Source organism: Lynx rufus, unplaced genomic scaffold, assembly GCF_022079265.1.
Source record: "Lynx rufus isolate CCGP_SWC_20201006 ecotype Redwood Valley unplaced genomic scaffold, mLynRuf1.p SCAF_20, whole genome shotgun sequence".
NCBI lineage: Eukaryota > Metazoa > Chordata > Mammalia > Carnivora > Felidae > Lynx > Lynx rufus.
In genome coordinates this window covers 24,783,465-24,805,248 of record NW_025814835.1, presented here as the reverse complement: position 1 = coordinate 24,805,248, position 21,784 = coordinate 24,783,465, and the positions used below count along the sequence as shown (strand labels likewise).

At 39.5% G+C, this 21,784-nt stretch overlaps 1 protein-coding gene across 1 annotated transcript in view; it reads right to left on the bottom strand.

Annotated features, from left to right (window-relative positions):
- The window catches only part of CFAP53 (cilia and flagella associated protein 53), a 37,664-nt gene that overhangs the window by 4,769 nt on the left and 11,111 nt on the right, over positions 1-21,784 (bottom strand). Inside the window, exons 5-7 of the mRNA XM_047086442.1 lie at positions 11,895-12,198; positions 8,065-8,283; positions 802-1,018 (exon numbers count right to left, since the gene is read on the bottom strand). Of these exons, the coding sequence (XP_046942398.1) occupies positions 802-1,018; positions 8,065-8,283; positions 11,895-12,198 (740 nt within the window). The remainder of the gene's footprint in view (positions 1-801; positions 1,019-8,064; positions 8,284-11,894; positions 12,199-21,784) is intronic.

The following is a 21,784-nucleotide window of genomic DNA, read 5'->3' as shown; positions in this document are numbered from 1 at the left end:
TGGGCCTAATAATTTTCAATGGCTGTTATAATTCATGGAGTGGAGAATCAATTAGTGGAACCAAGATGATCTTTCTCCTGCAAAGACAACTAGTGTGGAGTCTAGTGGTACCCAAATGGTAAATGTGTCCATCTACTGCCTCTCCGGTTCATTGGGCTGGACATGGAATGATGGAAATCTGGAGGTGGCTGTTCACCCTCTCAACAGATATTTCCTTTTGTGACCAAGCACTGTTTGGAGCTGAGGGCATACAAAGGCATGCTAAGACAGAGATTGAGCAAGCCACAGGGAGAGTCCCAGAAAGAGGATTTATTATGAATAAGGGGACATATTTGAGGAATGAGACATTTGAGCTGGTCTTGAAGGATCTCCAGGATTTCTCAAGATCAGAAACATCATAGACAGGGAAGACTACCCAAGTAAAGGTATTCAGATATGAAGGTACAGGGACACCTGCAGAAAGAAAAGAAGGACAGATAAAAGGGAGGAGGGGTATGTATGCGTGCTGTGCCCTACCTCCTCATTCTCCTTTATAATCACTAAGGCACACAGACCATTCAATAGACAGACTGTTCCTTTAACCTTGAAACATCTCCCACATGACTACTTAGAATCTGCTAGGATATAAAACTCTTCGTATGTTTATACTCCATGTACTAAATTAGATAAGTTCTCCAAGGCAGGGGTCTTGCCTTAATCCTCATATCATTTTACGTATAATACCTACTTAATAAATTTTTTGGTTGCTGTTTAAGTTGAATTAAGGCCCCACTATATTATTATTATAGTTCATTTCCTTACATTTTTCTTGAACTTGAAGTTTTCTTGTACACATGACCTCATTCACAAGTTGTCTCCTTGCCTCCTTTTCAAGTCTCAGCTCCTTGTCCTTCTCAGCCAACTTCTTTTCCTTCTCTGCCTCTAATATTCTGTCCAATTCTTTCTCCTGAGCTCTTTCCTCCTCACGCCTCTGTGCCACATATCGACGATATATTTCCTGTTCTCTTGCCATCTCTTCCTACACAACAGAAAGATTACCTCATGTAGTCAAACATGTAGATGTGATATGGTGTGGAAAATTAAGTTTTAAAACAATATTTTAAAGCTACAATCCCAACCTTTTAGAACTACATATTGACACATTTACAGATGAAATATTATGTCTAGGGTTCATTTCGAAATATCCAGGGATGGTGGTAGGGAATGGGTGGGGCACAGATGAAATACAGAATGGCCAGTAGTTGGTGGTTATTGAAGTTAAGTAAAGGACACAGGAGGGTTTTATTGTACTATTCTTTATACCTGTGCTTTATAATACATTTTTAAACAAGTTACTTCAAACACATTCCCAAAGTATTTTTCAAAGCAGTTCCCAGATAATTTTCAATTATACAGCTTTTCATTTATGTAGGTTATGAAATTGTAACCTGATAAACAAAGTAAGTCATTACTACTATGATGGCACAGTCTCTGACTAGAAGCCGAGTCACTTGATGCTTTGTGACAGACATTCTCAGCCTTAGATATACTGTGGAATCAGCTGGGAGCTTAAAAAAGTACCAAGGACTGAATCTCATCCTGAGAGATTCTTGTCTAATGAACAAAGTTCCCCAAGTGATTTTAATGTGCAGCTAAGGCTTCAAACTGGGCTTTATTATGCTGGCATTTTAGTTGGCTTCTCTGTTGTTCATGGTATTATATTTGTGCTGTTCTATCTAGTCTCTGGTCTGATCTCTTTTGAGAATATCATAGATCTGAGGAGGGGCTAGCAAGGTCTGAACTGTACCCTCAGAATGCATTTGCATTCATAGTCTCATATGTGGGAATAAATTTAACAAAAGAAGTGCAAAACGTATACTCTGAAAACTAAGAAATTGAAATAATAAGTGGAAAGACATCCTACATTCATGGATCAGAAGGCAATATTATTAAAATGGCAATAGTCTACATTTGGTCTACAGATTCAAAATAATCCCTATCAAAATCCCAAATAGCTTCTACGCAGAAATCAACAAGTTGCTTCTAAATTCATATGAAAATGCAAGAGAGCCAGAAAAGCCAAAACAATTTGAAAAGGAACAAAGGTGGAGGATTCACATTTCCTGATCTCAAACTTACCACAAAAGCTACAGTGATCAAGACAAATAGATATGTGACACTGGCCTAAGGATGGACATGTAGATTAATCAAACAGAACTGAGAGTTCAGAGATAAACCCTCACATTCACTCTCAATTGATTTTGACAAGTGTACCAAGACAGTTCGATAGGGGAAGAATAGTCTCTTCAACAAATGGTGCTAGAACAATTGGATATCTACATGCAAAGGAATGATGTTGGACCCCTACCTCACACCATATACAAAATTTAACTCAAAATGGATCAAAGGCCTAAATGTGAGAGCTAAACCTATAAAACTCTAAGAAGAAAACATAGGACCACTATCTTCTTGACCTTGGTTTAGGAACAGATTTTTAGATAGGGCACCAAAAGCACATGCAACAAAACAAAATATAGATGAATTGGACTTGGGACTTCAAGGGATACCATCCCTTAAAAGTGAAACTACAACCCACAGAAAAAAAATATATATATATATTTTATATATTTATATATATATTTTTTATTCTGTGGGTTGTATATATATATATGTGTGTGTGTATATATATATGTGTGTGTGTGTGTGTATATATACATATACACAACTTATGTGTAAGGGACTTGTATCTAGAACATATAAAGAACTATAACAACTCAATAATAAAGACAAATAACCCAATTAAAAATTGGGGAAATGACTGGAATTGTTTTCTTGAAATTTCAAATGGATTCAAATAGATTTCTCTAGAAAGATATACAAATGGTCAATAAGCACAGAAAAAGAGGCTGAACATCATTAGTCATTAGAGAAATGCACCTCAAAGCCACAAAAACGATCACTTTAAACACACTAGGATGGTTAAAATAAAAAAAGACAAACAATAACAAATGTTAACAAGCATGTGGAGAAATCAAAACCTTCTCACACTGCTAGTGAGAACAAAAAATGGTAAAGCCACTTTGGAAAACAATTTGGCAAGTACTCAGAAACTTAAACATAAAGTTACCCTAGGACTCATTAATTCCACTCCTAGGTATATACCTAAGAGGGGGGAAAAAAGATAAAAAAACCTATGTCCAAACAAAAATTTACACAAGATTACAGTAGCATTATTCATAATAGCCCCAAACTGCAAACAAATCAAATGTCCATAGACTGACAAATGGATAAAGGAAATGTGGTATATCCATACAATGGAGTACTATTCAGCCGCATAAAAGAATGAAGTACTCATACATGTTACAACCTGGATAAACCTTGAAACATTGTGCTAAATGAAAGATGCCAGTCAAAAAGTCACAGAATATATAATTGTATCCATATTAAAGTCCAGAATAGCAAATCTATAGAGACAGAAAATATATTAGTAGTTGCTTAGGAATGGGGGTAGGGGGTGGGGAAGAGGGAATAGTAAGACAATAAAAAAGTTCTAAAATTGACTGTGGGAATGGTTGTACATATCTGTGAATATACCAAAAACCACTAAAATGTATGTTTTAAATGGGCAAATCATATGTTATATGACTTACCTTAATGAAGCTATTAAAAAACAAAATAAAATGATCTATGGAGATCAAATGGAGAACAAAAACTCAAGAGAAAAAAAAAGAAATCAAATAATCCAATTAGAAAATGGGCAAGAATTATGAGAAAACATTTCACTGAAGAGGAAATACAGATAGCAAATGAGCATGTGAAAAGTTGATTGACATCATAGTTATTATGGAACTATAAAATGTAAAAACAATGAGATACCACTATACATCTATCAGTATGGTTAAAGTAAAAAACCAATAACACCATCAAATGTTGGCAAGGATGAAGAGAGACTGAATTATTCATTCATTGTTAGTAGGAATGTACATTATTGGTGGGATGGTAAAGCTACTCTGAAAAACAGTTTGGCAGTTTCTTAAAAAACTGAACGTGCAATTACAATTGCCCTTCAGGGCATTTTCCCAGAGAAACAAAAATTTGTGCTCACATAAAAAACTTGTACATGAACGACTACAGGAGCTTTACTCATAATAGCCGTAAGCTGGAAACAACTCAGATGACCTTTAACAGGCAAATGGTAAAAACAGACTGTGGTGCAGTCATAGCATAAATACTCCTCAACAATAAAAATAAACACACTACTGGGGCGCCTGGGTGGCGCAGTCGGTTAAGCGTCCGACTTCAGCCAGGTCACGATCTCGCGGTCCGTGAGTTCGAGCCCCGCGTCGGGCTCTGGGCTGATGGCTCGGAGCCTGGAGCCTGTTTCCGATTCTGTGTCTCCTTCTCTCTCTGCCCCTCCCCCGTTCATGCTCTGTCTCTCTCTGTCCCAAAAAAATAAATAAAAACCGTTGAAAAAATTTAAAAAAAAAAAAATAAACACACTACTGATACATGCAAAAACCTGGATGAATCTCCAGAGTTACGCTGAAGGAAAATGTCAATCCTAAAATGTTACACACTATATGATTCCATTTACATAACACTCTTGAAATGACAAAATTAGGGAAATGGAGAACAGATAAAAGGGAAACATGAAGAATCCTTGTGGTGATGGGGATGTTCTGTATCTTGACAGTTCAGTGTCAGTATCCTGACTGTGATACTAGACTACAGGTTTTCAAGGCATCATTGAGAGAAACTAAATAAAGGGTACATAGCATCTCTCTGTTTATTTCTTTCAACTGCATGTGAATCTAAAATTATCCCCAAATAAAAAAGTATAATTTAAAAAATAGTAGCAGACTTCTGGTTTCCAGTCTGGCATGTCAGGAGCTTAGAAGTTGCAACTATGTCATCCTAACATCAAGGAAAAAGCTTACAAACTTAAATCAAGAACTAACCTTAGATCCATAAGAGAAGCAAGGTCACAGGGCAAACCATTGCCCCAAATTAGAGAAACATACAGGTAAATACAAAGAATCACAACTTACCACAGTGGAAACCCCTGAGCAAAAATCTGTGGGAACCAGTGCTCGGGTAGGAGAACCTGTAATTGATGAATTTCTGGAGGCTTAGTGTGGACACCTCTAAGAGTTAAAAACTCTAAGGGGGCCCAGTCATTGAGGAGTGCGGGAGACCACACTGTCTTGAGTTTTACCTCCTGAAGCTCTACCAGGTTCTCATAGTGAAAATCACAGAAAAATCCTCTCATGTTTCTCGCAGAGGGAGGAGAAAAGGAATCATTTTGAAATACACCAGAGCATTCTATTCTCAGGTTGTTCTCAGGAGAAACTATTTAACCAGAGCCTAAACTGCTGGGGTTTTATCCCAGTTAACCGACCTGGGAGAAGGGAAATACCCAAATGCAGGGCCCCTCTAGCCTTCCACCTGGGAAAGGGAAACACCATAATCAAGGATTCCAATGTCGAGGCAGTCCAAACCCTAAGGCACCAGCTCTAAAGATCGAGGGAGAATCCCTTCCATTGCTTGCTTGGATTTTTATGGTGTGGAGCTGACCTCACCCTTCTATTATACTTATTACCACAAAGGCTCAAAGCCAGCGGAACACACTAGATGGGGCCTGACTCCTTGGTAAGACTGGTATGGTCCAATGGGTCTATCACTTCTCTGAATATAGCAACCAGATGACCCAGATTTCATCTCCAATCTTGAAGAGGTCCCAATTCTCCCCAAATCCAGAGAATTCTTTTTACAGGGAACCCTCCTCCAAAATTACAAGGCCATGTTCCTCCACTTTGTAGGGACCTCCCATACTATTTAGGAGTCACTGGAAGGAGTAGACTTGATAGCCACACTGTGAAAGAGACACTTACCCAGACTACCAGATTTTACGGTACCAAGGCAGCCCATAGCCCCCAAGCCAGCCTTCAGGTGCCAGGCTCTGCAACCCACGTCACACCTCCTGGGCCTGGAGCTCCCATGCCAAAGCTGTCAGGAAACAATGTCTGGGACATTTCAAATAGCAGGAGGCCTTCTACTGGCAGCTCCCCCAACTGGGGGTGCCCAATGATCTTATATTGGGACAACCATGAAGTAAGCTCCTGTCTTTAAAACAAGTGACTATCTCACTACAGAGCCCAATCCTAATGGCTCAAAGGCCTTCAGAGAGTCCCAAGGCTCTCTCTTTCCCAAACAACTCCCCTGACCTGCAGGCTTGGCAGTTTCCCAGAGAATTACGCTAGGGACTTGGCAGCGACTGCTGCCTGCACAATCGCCCATTTACAACTCTGGTGGTCCACTGGGACAAATGCAATAACCAGACACTCCTGGCTCTATTAGACACAGAAGCCCAAGCCCAAGTTACAGTGATTCTAAGCTCAGTGGAGGACACCCCACATTCCTTTGCAAGGTGCACCCCTACTGACCCAGTGGAGCTCACTGAGATCTGCCTCAACTAGCAGTAGAGCCCATACTTGCAGTTCTGCCCTGAGCCAGGCCTCTAGTGTGTATAGTTGACCCTGAACAACGTGGGCATGCAAAATGGCACAGCCACTTTGGAAGACAATTTGGCAGTTTCTTACAAAACTAAACATACTCCTACCATATGACCCAGCAACTACGCTCCTTGGTATTTACCCAAATGAGTTGAAAACTTACAGCCATACAAAAACCTGCACACAGGCATGTACAGCAGCTTTAGTCACAATCAGTAAAACTCAGAAGCAACCAAGGATATACTTCAGTACGTAGCTGGATAAACTGGTACAACCACACAATGTTATGTTATTCAGAGTTAAAAGGACATGAGCTATCGAGCCATGAAAAGATATAGGGGAAACTTAAATGCCTATTACTTGGTGAAATAAACAAATCTAAAAAGGCAATGTACTATGTGATTCCAACTTTATGACATTCTGGAAAAGGCAAAACTGTGGAGACCGTAAAAAGATCAGTGGTTTCCAAGGGTTTGGAGTCGGGAGAGGAATGAACAGGGGAGCACAGAGGATTTTAAGGCTAGTGAAATTACTCTGTATGATACTTTCGTGGTAGATACATGACATTTTATATTTGTTCACACCCACAGAGTGTACAACACCAAGAGTAAACCTTAACGTAAACTATGGGCTTTGGGGGACAATGACGTGTCGATACAGGTTCATCGATGATAACAAATGTACCACTCTGGTTGCGGGATATTGATATGGGAGAGACTGTACATGTGTGGGAGGAGGGAGTACGTGGGAAATTTCTATATCTTCTGCTCAATTTTGCTCTGAATCTAAAACCACTCTGAAATATAAAATTTTTAAAAAGGAACAAAAAATAGTACTTATGGGAAAAGCACAACACCCTCAAGAGTTCAATACAAGTTTTAAAGAAACAGACAGCTGAATACTGAATACTGGAATGCTTTTCTCTTGCTCTCTGCTTGACAAAACTTTACCTATCTTTTGAGGTCCCTTGAATACCACTTTCTCATTGATGTCCTCCCTAGCTTCCCAGCATACTTAGTCACTCATTTCCTTCACTCCCATCCTGCTATGACAGTCCCAACACCACGTTATAGGAGTTCTCTAAATTCAGTGAGCATCAGAATCCCCTGGCAGAGCTTGTTAAAACGGATTTCTTGCCCCTGCCGAGATTTCAATTCGGAGATTCTAATTCTGGAGCCTATGAATTTCTCTTTCTAACATCTTCTCAGATGATGCTGATGCTGTTGGTTTGTGAACCACACTCAAAAGTAACATGGGTGGTGCATGGGTGGCTCAGTTGGTTGAGCATCTGACTTCAGCTCAGGCCATGATCTCACGGCTCGTGAATTTGAGCCCAACGTCGGGCTCTGTGCTGACAGCTGAGCCCGGAGCCTGCTTCAGATTCTGTGTCTCCCTCTCTCTCTGCCCCTCCCCAACACGTGCGCGCTCTCTATCTCTAAAAAACAACATAAAAAAAAAAAAAAAAAGAGTAGCATGGGTATGGTTCATTCTACATGTGGCTGGCTCCTGTAAGACTAAAAGCTCAGCAAGGAATCTCATCTAGCACATAGTAGGCACTGAATAAGTATCTTACCTTTTTTTGCTTCTTTTTATCAGCCTCTTCCTGTAAGTTTTGAAGGGCCCTTTGCACGAGTTTCATGTTCAAGTCCTGCTCTTCTCTGTATTCCTGCTGAGTATGCTCTGTCTTCTCTAGGAGCGCTTTTTGCAAAGCAGCCCTAAGTTCCTGTTTTGTCTTTCGTTTCTTTAGCTTATCCTGTTCATTCTCAAGTTTCACCTGTGCTTTGTCATTTTCCTAAGGTAAAACAATAATGAAGACAATGTATCAATACAGTTGGACAAAACAAATAAGTGCAAGCATTTCACTTAAAAGATGAAAATCAAGGATTTCTTGGAATTTAGAGGGACTGTAGGATAGAAAACTTGCCTTTTCATTGCTGAGTCAGCAAGAAGGCTTTGTGCTGTGATTATAAAATAATAAACGGTTTTACAGTTTAAAATGCAGAAAAATATAGAGAAATCACTTTTAACCTTGTATCCCTCCCACACTACCACACTCAACATTTCAGTGTATTGGCTTTCCAGACTTTTCTATATACACCTGCAACTTCTGGATATGGATCTATTATTATGCAGCAATAGGAGCTCAAAAATGGAAATGTGCACATCAGCTGCATATACAAAATTAAACATATGCAAAATTACCAATAACAAATACCCCTTTAAAAGTATTCCCCCATTCCTCTTATTTTGTTCTCTTTCTAACCCTCTGGGCTTAATTGCCTGGCCAATCAAGCAGTTTCAACTGGGGCACCAATGCTGTTGGGCATTGTGGGTTTGGTAAAATGCCTGGACGTGGTAAAAACTGAAGCTTTAGCCCTCCTGCCAGAGGCAGCTGAGCCGTCCTAGAGGGATAGATAAGTACTTGCCCAGCTGGGACAAGAGACGACGTGGCAATAGTGAGGATGGTGTACAATTCCCAATGTGATTTAACCGAGACTCACAACAGCCATGATCGCCATGATCCCTGGTTTGTGAGAGAGAGAGTTATAGGCTAGACTTTCCCAGTAATGCCATGAACAGTAAATCCTGAATTGTGAGGTTCAAACGAAAATGTGAAACCGAGCTGCAGCACCTAAGGAAAAGTAATGGCTATCAAACATGAAAGCCAATGCAATAGCCGGACACACTTTTTTTTTAACAGTAAGTCTGACTACACCGGGAGGAAGCAATCAGCCAAACCCAGACTCTGAGACATGGGGGAGATGGGATGGGACAGCAGAGACCTGTTCAAGACTAAGAGATCTGAAAGCAGTGGGCCACGTCTTGGTTTCCCTGGGGTGGTTCTGATGACACACCTATTGTGCTGATGTAATGAATTTATTGCATCCTTTCCATCTCAAATGCACCCTGGCTTGAATAAGAAACAGTCACTCCCTCTAAAGAGACCATAAGACCCATGTTTGGATTCTTCTCTAAATATCAAATAATTTAGGCTGTGATGGAAATTAGATGCTGATTTTAGATGATAAAAAGGAGTCACAGTTAACTTTTTTAGGTCTGATATTGGCACATGTCAGGGAATGTCCTTTGTTGAGATGCACACTTGACATGTATTTAAGGGGGAAATGACCCTCCTGGTATTTATGTTTTAAAACATAAAAATGGAGTGGGGTTGGGGGCAGGTAGAAGAAACCAATGTGGCAAAATTACACAGCTGCTAAAACAGGGAGATGGGTAGAGGAGGGATTCATTGTACTCTTCTGTGCATTTGAAAATGTTCACAATAAAACATTAAAAGGGGTGAAATTTATATAACATTCTCAAAATTACAAAATGATAATGATAAAGAATATATCAGCGGCTGCCAGGAGTTAGGATTGAGGGAGGTTACGACTATACAGGAGTAACTTTAAAGGAGTTTCTTTGAGGGGGACCTGGGTGGCTCAGTTGGTTAAGTATCCAACTCTTGATTTTTGCTCAGGTCATGATTTTGAGGTTTGTGAGTTTGAACCCTGCATTGGGCTCTGTGCTGACAGCCAGGAACCTTCTTGGGATTCTCTCCCTCTCTCTCTCCCCCTCCCCCACTCTTTCCCTCTCTCTCTGCTCTTCCCCCAACCTGTACACATGCTCTCTCTCAAAATAAATGAATAAAACTTACAAAAAAATAAAAGAGTTTCTTTGAATGGTGGAACAGTTCTGTATCTTGATTTTGGTAGTACTTACAAAATCTATACATGTGATAAAATTTCTAGAACCATATCCCTTCCCCCCAAGAGTGCATGTAGAAACTGGTGAAATCCAAAGGTTTTACTATATTTAAATAAAGAATAACTTTAATTGAAGGTATTATACCAATATTAATTTCCCATTTTGTTCTTTCAAATGCACTTTTTGTGCATGTTTATTTTTTATCCTGCAATTTTACTGAATTTGTTGATTAGATCTAACGGTTTTGGGGTACAATCTTTAGAATTTTCTGGATGTAAAATCTTATCATCTGTAATAGAGACCATTTTACTTCTTCCTTTCCAATTCTGATGACTTTTATTCTCTTTCTTACCTAAGTGCTCTGTTAAGGACTTCCAGTACTATGTTGCACAGGAGTGGTGACAATGGGTACCCTTGTTTTTTTTCTGATTTTATAGAAAAAGCTTAAAACCTTTTACCGTTGAGTATGATGTTAGCTATGGGCTTGTCATATATTGTCATTATGTTGGGACACCTCCTTCTATATCTAATGTGTTGATATCTCAGAACAGAAGCAGTTTGAATTTTCTTAGAGAAGCTAAAATATTTAGGCATCTTCCACTAAACTCTCTAAGAGAAAACAGTTTCAAACCCAGGGAAGGTTTTCAGGGGCTCTGAAAAAGCTTACCTTTAACATTTATTATGGTTCCAAATCTCAGAACTTGGGATTTCCCAGGAAAATATACCTTCTTCCTAAATTTGGTGGTATTAAAGTATCAGTTGCTAGAAGCTCTATATATGTACAAAATTGCTACTTTTTTAAATGCTTTCATACATTTCCAGTGACACCTTTCTCTTTTTTTTTCTTTTTGAGAGAGAGAGAGAGACAGAACATGAGCACAGGAGGGGCAGAGAGAGAGGGAGATACAGAATCCGAAGCAGGCTCCAGGCTCTGAGATGTCAGCACAGAGCCCCACGCAGGGCCTAAACTCATGGACCATGAGATCATGACCTGAGCCGAAGTATGACACTCAACTGACTGAGCCACCCAGGCGCCCCTCTAGTTTCTATATAGTAGGGGCAGTGACCTGAAATTATTGATTTTGGTGACTGGGGTGAAGGGAGCCTCTGTAGCTGTTGTATAATGCTTTACATAGGTCATGGAAGTCCTATGGAGTTATCCATATCAAAGAATGGGGGAATGTTGCCAAACTGCCACTTACCCTCTACGGTACTGCCCATGATTCTCACATTTCACCCTCACAACAAAGACAAGTGTCTTTTGCCTCATTTTTAATTTTTTAATTTTTAATTTTTTAATGTTTATATTTGAGAGAGATGTGTATACTAGCAGGGAAGAGCAGAGAGAAAAGGACAGAGGATCAGAAGCGGGCTCTACACTGACAGCAGCAAGCCCCATGCAGGGCTTGAACTCATGAACCATGAGATCATGATCTGAGCTGAAGTTGGACACTTAACCAACTGAGCCACCCACGTGCTCCTGACTCATTTTTTAGATAAAGAACCCAAGTCACAGTAGTGAAGTCACTTGCCCAATGCAATGGGACAGCACTGTTAACTGGGCCTTGGAATCCCAGACTCTAACCATGGTCTGCTGGCCCTGTGAAGCAGCCAGGCCATTGGGCAAACCGCATGTAACCATGTCCTACACCCACTGAGCAGATCATCTTGTGACAAGCACTGTAAAAGGCCCACCACAAAGCGCGCCTCCTCTTCCTTCAGCTGCTGCGCGGCCTGCCTTTGCGCCTTAATGCTGGTGATCTGGGCATTCAGCCCCAGGCGTGTGTTCTCCACCAGCTCTTTCTGCCTCCTTGCCTCTTGGGCTTCTCGTTTTTCCTTGGCTAATCGGTCTTCCTCCCAGAGCTTTGAGAACATTTGTTCTTCCACCAGTTTCTGTCTTTTCAGTTCCTCATTAAAAGCTATCTGTGCTTTCCGCTCCTCGCACACCTTCTTCTGATGGACACAAAACAAGTGAACACGGAGTTCCTCGCAGCATTCCCTGAAAGGAGAATTTTAAAAAGGCAAAAGTTAGCCTTCCATGAGACACGGCTCTATTTAGGCACACACCTGCACAAACACTGCAGAAAGAAAAATGAAAGACCTAGAGCCGAGGAGACATGTGAGGGGCGGCAGGGACGTAGGCACCATGATGTCATAGACAAAACACAGGCATTGGAGTCAGGCTGAGCAGGCTTTGAATCCGAGAGCTGACATTTCTGTGTGACCTTGGATCAAAAACTAGACCTCTCTGAGCCTGTTTCTTTATCTGTAAAACAACTCTTTTTCAAGGTTCTGGTAAGGATCAGAGAAAATGGATGAAAATATCTGGTAAATAATAGAAGCTAAATAAATGGTAACTATTGTTACTACTGTAGAGGAAACAGAAGAGGCAAGGATCCCTGCACTATTACAAATAGATTAAGGCTTTGGTAGGAAGAGACCCTGCATGCCATAGAAAGAGCTAAGGGTCAGCATGTCATGGTGAAGTTGACCCAATGCCCCTGGCTTCCTGGCAGGATACATATCACTGAAGAGGGTTCTGCCAGAGCTGGGAAAATAGCCCAAATGCTGCCTTTTCATACCCAGGCTTCTGTCACCATTCCAGAAGAAATGTTCTTTCAGTAAGTGTTTAGACCTCATCCTTTCTTTCACTCTTGGTAATTCAAACTTCTTCAAAAGTTCTTCATTGAGCCCATTTTTAATTTAAGGGCTGCGATACTCAATACTGCCTACACTTTAGAATTACATAGAGGTATCTTTAAAGTTCTACTCTCCACTTCTTCCCCCTGATACTCAAAGATTAGTTAAATCAGAATATCTGGGGGTAGCACCCAGGCATCTATGTTTTTTCAGAGCTCCTCAGGAACTTCTGGCATACAACCAAGTTTGAGAACCTCTGATTCAAGGCAATGTTTATAAACATCAAGTCTTCCTGATTTCATCAAATTCAACATCAAGAAGCTAAAATTTGAGAATGGGCTCAGTAAAGAACTTTGAAGAATTTTAGTTGCTAAGGCTGAAAGAAAGAATGATATCTAAAATTACAAGAGTGGTCAATACCACAGAAATTGACCCTGTAGAGTATCATTCAACATTTGATAAAGACTAGACCCATTTCCCTAACTAAAGGGGAATCTCTGTGAGGGCTGGGACTCAGGAATACATTTCAGGAATATATGCCCCATACTACCTACCCAATGTCCAATAAATAATTCTTGGTTAAATTGATTATATATACAGTCACACTTATTAGCAAAATAGTGACAACTAGCAGTTACCTACATTCTATGAAAAGCTGAAAGAGATTCCAGAAGCTGAAATTGTTACATTATCAAAAAAACCAAAACATTTTAACATTGAAAAATGAACTCATCTGTCTGGGATTCATCCGTGAAATTCTATCAGAATTGGCCATGACAACTAACTAAAGTCCTTCCAAATCTTATGACTTATACTCCAGGAAAGTTATTCAATTAATGAAAATCTGAAGCCTAAGAATAACAAGTATGACTTATGATATTTTTTTTCTTAAAAAGAAAACCTCTTTCTAATTACACAACTAACACATGCAGAAAAACTGGAAAATACAGAAAAGTGTGAAGACACTAACAATATGCTTAATCCCACTACTCAAACACAACTGCTTTTAGCATGTTAGCATATTTCTTTCCAGTCTTCTGTATGTGCATTTTTACTACAATTGGGGTCATTCTGCATATCTACATACATATATTGGTATCTCCTTATATCTTAATTTTCTCACCTAACACTATATTGGGACTGTTTCTTCATGAAGTCTTCTTAAAAGTAATTCCTAACCTCAAAACTTTATTATAATTTATTAAGCTGTGGAATAGAGGCTGGAGCCTATAATATATCAGTTTATTTAAAAATTGCCTTATTTGATGAACATATTGGTTACTTCTGACTTTTACTATAATGTTGCAATGAATATTCTTTTTTTTAGGTTTATTTATTTATTTTGGAAGACAGAGAGAGAGAGAGAGAGAGCACTCAAGCTGGGGAGGTGGGGAGAGACACAGTGAGAGAGAATCCCAAGCAGGTCCCTCACTGTCAGTGCAAATCCCAACACAGGGTTCAATCTCATGAACTGTGAGAAACTAACCTGAGCAGAAATCAAGAGTCAGATGCTCAACCTACTGAGCCACTCAGGTGCCCCTATAATGAATATTCTTAAATGTAGCTCTTTCTGCTTATCTCTGATCGTTTCCTTAAGGTAATTCCCTCCCTTAATATAAAATCAGAGTACAAAAACATTGTAAGGCATTTGAGGATGTATGCTGTCAAGAAATCATAAATTAACACTGTATGAAGATGCCCATATCAAGTATTTCTTTAGATCAATATGTCTTCAAACTTTTTTGATTATGTATCCCTTTCAGTAAAAAAATTCTATGTACCTACAAACAGGTAGGATTATTACTTATAAGTCATATGCAATTATTACTATGTTACTATATCACATAAATTATTAAATATATGCAAAAGTAAAAAACCAAGGACAGATGAGATTAAAAAAAAAAAAACATCAAATATTTCCTCCCTACATCCTAATGATTCACCTATTCTCTTAACCTTGAGAACACTTGATTCAGGGATGGTCACTTTTATCTACAGACAGTATATCTATATTAATGATAATAATCATTGATAAGAGAAAAACCTTTTGTTCGCCAGTGCTTTACATAGTACTTTCACAGTAAAATCTTATTTTTTTAAATACAGAAAGCCAGATTGAAACAAATTTTTAAAATTTTACTTATTTTTGAGAGAGATACAGAGACAGAGAGTAATCAGGGGAGGGGCAGAGAGAGAGGGAGACACAGAATCTGAAGCAGGATCCAGGCTCTGAGCTCTCAGCACAGAGCCCAACGTGGGGCTCAAACCCATGAACCATGAGATCACGACCTCAGCAGAAGTAGGACACTTAACTGACTGAGCCACCCAGGCAACTCTCACAGTAAAGTCTTATTTTAGCAGCAACTTCTTACTCAACACGTCTCCAGAGGCAAGGGAAACAAAAGCAAAAATGAACTACTGGGACCTCATCAAAATAAACAGCTTCTGCACAGTGAAGGAAACAATCAGCAAAACTAAAAGGCAATCGGCAGAATGGAAGAAGATATTTGCAAATGACATATCAGATAAAGGGTTAGTATCCAACATCTATAAATAACTTATCAAACTCAACACCTAAAAACCAAACAATCCAGTGAAGAAATGGGCAAAAGACATGAATAGACACTTCTCCAAAGAAGACATCCAGATGGCCAACCGGCACATGAATAAATGCTCAACATCACTCATCATCAGGGAAATACAAATCAAAACCACAATGAGATACTACCTGACACCTGTCAGAATGGCTAACATGAACAACTCAGGCAACGACAGATGTTGGTGAGGATGCGGAGAAAGAGGATCTCTTTGGCATTGTTGGTGGGGATGCAAGCTGGTGCAGCCACTCTGGAAAACAATATGGAGGTTCCTCAAAAAATTAAAAACAGAACTACCCTGCGACCCAGCAATTGCACTACTAGGCATTTATTGCTGTTTCGAAGGGACATATGCACCCCAATGTTTATAGCAGCACTATCAACAATAGCCAAAGTATGGAAAGAGCCCAAATGTCCATCGATGGATGAATGGATAAGATGTGGTAGATATGTGCAAAGGAGTATTACTCGGCAATCAAAAAGAATGAAATCTTGCCATTTGCAACTATGTGGATGGAACTGGAGGGTATTATGCTAAGCGAAATTAGTCAGAGAAAGACAAATATCATATGCCTTCACTCATATGAGGACTTTAAGAGACAAAACAGATGAACATAAGGGAAGAGAAACAAAAATAATATAAAAACAGGGAGGGGAACAAAACATAATAGACTCTTAAATATGGAGAACAAACAGAGGGTTACTGGAGGGGTTGTGGGAGGGGGGATGGGCTAAATGGGTAAGGGGCATTAAGGAATCTACTCCTGAAATCATTGTTGCACTATATGCTAACTGATTTGGATGTAAATTAAAAAAAATAAAATTAAGAAAAAAGTCTTATTTTATCCTCACATGTGTCTTATAACTTAGAGCAGCAAGTAATATCCCCATTTTAGAGTTAAAGCAATTGAAACTCAGGAAACCTTATGGTCTTCCCAAGCCACATAGCCAATAGTTGTAATATTAGCAACAGTTACGGAGTGGGTATTATTTGCCAGGCACTGTTCTAAGCCCTCGACATGTATGAACTCTTGTAATCTTCATAGCAACCAATGTCGCAATGAACATTATTGCAATTTCATTATTATTATTGTCCCCAGTTTACAGATAAAATAGAGGCACAGAGCAATTAAACATCTTAGATAAGTTCATACATTTCATATGTGGTGGAACTGGGACTGAAGACCTAGCAGTCTGGCCCTGGAGTTTGAATTCTTTGGTACTTCATTCTGTCACCTGTATCAGTAATTAACAGAGGCGAGACTATCCTCAAGTATTCTGACAATACATCCTAGGGTATTCATTTAATAAAAACACTCCAAAACAAAACAAAACCAAAAAATGCCTACCTTAATCTGGGATCCAGTCACTAACTGTATATAAATATAGGACACTTAAAAACAAAGTTCATGATGCATCAAAAGCATGATCCATAAAAGAAATATTGATAAATAGAATTGCATCAAATTTAAAAATTCTCTCTCTGTGAAAGACCCTGTTAAGAGGATTAAAAAAAAACAAACCACAGACTAGGAAGAAAAATATTTCCAAAGCACATATCCTACGCAAAGGACTCATATCTAGAATATATAAAAAACTTTAAAAACTTAATAGGTAATCCAATTAGAAAATGGGCAAAGACATGAAGAGACATTTACCAAAGAGGATACACAGATACCAAATAAGCACATAAAAAGTTGTTCAACATCACCAGTCATTAGGAAAATGCCAATTAAGACCATGATGAGATATCACTGCATACCTCTAACAGTGACAGTATAAAAATCTTGGCAAGAACATGGAAAAACTTGGTCTTTTATACATTACTGGTGCAAATATAAGATGGTACAACCACACCGGAAAACACTGTGGCAGTTTCTTTTTAAGAACTAAACACACATATAAAGATCCAGCAATAGCACAGGGCAACTATCCAGGAGAAATGAAAATTTATGGTCACACAAAAATCTGTATGCAAATGTTCATATTAGATTCATTTATAATAGCTAAAAAGTAGAAACCATCAAAATGTCCTTCAGTAGTGAATGGTTTACACAAACCTAAGTATATCCATACAAGGGAACACAAAGCACAAACCACTGATATGTGTAGCAACTTGGATGGACCTTACAAAGGCACCATGTTGAATGAAAACAAGCCAATCTCAAAAGAACAAATATTGTGTGATTCCATGCATGTAACATTCTTGAAATGGTGAAAGGAAAAAGAAAAGAGATTAGTGGCTGCCCGAGGCCGAGAATGATGGGGGTGAGAGGAGTGGGTGTGACCACACGAGGGAGATCTCTGTGGCACTGGAATAGGTCTGTATCTTGATTGTGGTGGTGAGTTAGATGGACCTACACGTGTGATAAAAGGAGACAGAACTGTACACACATATTGCACCACTGTCAATTTCCCTAATAGTGTGGCTATAGTTATGTAATATATAACCACTGGGAGAAACCGGGAGAAGGGTACATGGCACCTCTGTAAATGTATAATTATTTTGAAATTTAAAATTAAAAAAAAGAGAGAGAGAAATCACTGGCTATCTTATTATTATTCATTTAATTATTACTGAAAATAATGTCTCTGTTTGGAAGAATAAGAACACTAAAAATGACCCAGTCAAATGGGTCACATGTCCCTGTGAATGCACATGTCCACCAAAGACATGTACAAGCATGTTCATAGCAGCTTTATTCTTAAGAGTCCCAAACTGGAAATAACCGAAATGCCCATTGTCTGGAAAATGAACAAATACGTTGTGGCATATTCATACAATGGAATACAAAAAGGAGGCGGAGGAGAAGGCAGTGGAGGAGGGGGAGTAATTTCATCTTGCTCCATATATGTGTTAAAGCTCCACTTAAATTTTCAATAATGGGGCCTGATTTAGCATCGTTGGTCAAAATTTAACCCTGACCCTTCACTGTCATAATGAATGAAAACTATGTTTGATGCTCTGTATTAAAGAGTTGGCAGTATTATGTTAAAAGCACTATAAACAATTTGTTTTCAGATAAATTATAAAGCTGTAGGATATAACTGTTTCTTCAAAAAGATAACAACTTATCTAACTAGCAAGTTGTACAACTTCTCTGTGAAGCTATATACTTAGTTATACAAGATTTGTCTATGAAATCTGTAAGATGTTACCAAATTGATAGGTATTTTAATGGCCCAAACCACTTTTGAACCTCATTGTCCTCACTGTGTTCAGAAGCATTCACCAAGGAGTGGAAAATATATGAATGTTCCATTGAAATTCATTTGCTAGTGCCCCCTTTGTCCCTCCCTGCATCTTCCCCTCCAGAAGCCGGTAGGGAGTGTCCAAGTCCTATCAAGGATAAGGCGTGAGGCTATACTTTACACAGGCTAGAAAATCCAAGTCTAATCCTGTCTTGGTTACTACAGGCTTGAAGACTCAAGAAAATTAATATCTGTGGAACTCAAGTCACCTATATGCTAGACGAGGAAAGCAGCAAGTCCCTTCTGGACATATGCATTACTACCACTCAGGTTTTCCTCACTGCCCTCCTTCAGCAGGTCCCTAAGCCCTGGAACTTGCCATTCCCTCCAGTGTGAGCAGTTTAATTTACTCTGTTGGCATAGCTGTATCTGCGATCTGTATGAACTCCCCACTGAATTAGCTTACTTGTCCTCTGGGCTTCTACCAGGAGGATTTAGGGCAGTCTCTATGATTAACAGCAACTTCATGGCAGAGAGAGAGGAGATGGCAAAAGCCTTGCCTCTGAAACCATGTTTTGATCTCTCTACATGCCTGGTTTTGCTGTTTTCTCACACCTGTTGACCTTTGGATTTCTCATTGGCTCCAATTCTGCATGCTGTGAAAAATGAACTCTTACATTCCTTCTGAATCGTGCTAGACTTTAATTCGGGGTTTACATTAACTTCGTTTTGTTACTTTGTTACATTACTCTGTTCCCAAATCCAGAGTAACATGATACACAAGCTGCCCCACTCACATTTGGTGACCTGATAGCCTAAGTGACATTTGTTTTTCTGTGAAGCCAATCAGTCTATTATTCAATCCCAGAACCTGGCACAAAGTAGGGGCCCAGAAATAAATTATTTAATTACTAAATGATAATGGCTATGTTTTAAGCATTGCCGGGTGATACTTGAACTTTAAAAATCCCTTCTGAAGATAAAAGTCTTAATCAGTTACTCCAAAATCAAGAGACTGATAAAGTGGATAATTGGGGGCATTCCATGGGTCACATCATGTGATCATCACTATATTAAGAGACATGAATGAAAAAAAGGGGGCAAAATGAACACACCACCCTGAGACACATAATGGTAATTCTTGATGCACACTCTTAGAAGGCATTATTAGAGCCACTGAAAATATAACTGAGGAATTACACATATAATGAAATTATAAATATATAAATGTGCTCTTGCTCTAAGAGTTGTAGATCTAAGAAGGAATACAACACATTGAGGCTTTTTAGTATACCTTTGCTTTAGAAGGAAGGAATCTCTCACACTTTGTGAAATTAAAAGCCTTCGTCAAGCTCTTCATGATATAAATCATCTCAGGTAGTTCCATTCAAATTTTCCCTCTGTAACTAGAGTACTGGTCTGAAATGAGAGTATAAATTCAGGGTATTCCCAAAAGGGAAAAAGCAAAACAAAAAGGGCTGATGAAGACAACCACAGGATTGGAGTGCGTATAGTGAAGACCAGAGATCTGAAAACTGAGAGTCACTGTGAGTCTGGGTCAGGAAGTGGATCAAAAGTTAAGGTTAAGACTCCAAGGACCAAGAGGCCAGTCAAGTAAACAATAAAGAACAGGGAACCAAGCATACATTCTGCACAGGTAGAGACTACAGCACTAGGGGAAAACTCAACTCTACCAAAGACTTCCTGGGACAGGAACCTTCTGCCAATAGCATGTCTGAGATTAATATCTAAAATTCAGTAACAGAATCTCACTTGGTACTTCCATTCTAATTGGGAGACAAGAACAGAACATTAGAGCACAGTACTTACACCAACTCAGTACCTGCATGAGTGGACATGAGCAATGTGGTCGAATAGCAATTTTCTACTGTTATCCCCTTAAAAACCATCAATTTTGGTAGTTTGAGAGTACCTTTGTGGGAGTCCAGGAGTCTGGCGGAGAAGTTATGGCATACCACTAGAGACAAAAATCTGGTAATAGACACATTGAAGAGAGTAAGAACAGCTTCATTTTATCCTTGTCACCTCTCCCCCAAGGTAGCAGAACTCAGTGCCAAGACAGACACCCCTCAGTCCATGATTTCTCTTACAGGGGAAAGTGAAAACACACGAGCGAGCATGTGACTTCCCCCAAGTGGCCCATTTCTTTCTTGCCTCACCCCAAATACTGAGGTGCACGGCTGAGGGCTTGAAAGAGGTGAGGAGCACAGCAACCAGGGTCTGGAAATCATCATGGGATGCGGAGCCTCCTAACTGCCACATGGACTCCATCAGGAAGCCTGCCCATGAACTGCTGGGGACAGCTTGCCAGCAGACCCTCCAGCTGAGCCACAAACACCCAGATACTCCATGGCATACCCCCTGTGGCCAGCTTCCTACTTGTGCTCCACTGGATGTTGAGTGTGGGCCTTTGCAGATGGCTAGCTGGCATGTACAGAAAGCTGGCCCAATTCTGTGGGATTGGGAGAAGATGCACAAATTTAGGCATTTTGGGGTGCCATACTAGGAAAAACAAACAGGAGTCTCTCAGCACCCGGCCTAGCTTTGCAGGACTGAGAGAATCCTCTCCCCAAAAGAAAGAACAAAAAGTATGGAGTAGGCACATCTGTAAAAAGGTCTGAGAAAGCCTCAGAATTCTTAGCTGGGCCAGCCTGTGAAGGTATACTTATCCTGAAGCAATCCAGTAAAGACTGGAGGAGGTAACTGTTTTCAAGATGTGAAAAGAGCCACAAGAGACTTCAAGGAACACACACAAAAAAAAAAAACAAGAAAAAATGACACCATCAAAGGAACACAATAATTTTCCAGTAAGCAATCCTAAAGACAAAAAATTGAAAATAATTGTTTTAAAGCTCGGTGAGCTACAAGACAACACAGACAATTCAACAAACTCAGGAAAACAACACATGAACAAAATGAGAGTTTCAACAGAGACAGAAATCATAAAAAAGAACCAAACAGAAATTCTGGAGCTAAAGAACACAATGGATGAAATGAAAAATGCAAGAGAGGGCATCAACACCAGATTTGATCAAGTGGAATAAAAAATCTGAGAACTCGAAGACAGGAAATTTGAAAGTATCCAGAGTGGCTGAACAGAAAGAAAACAAGATCCATATATATGCTGCTTGCAAA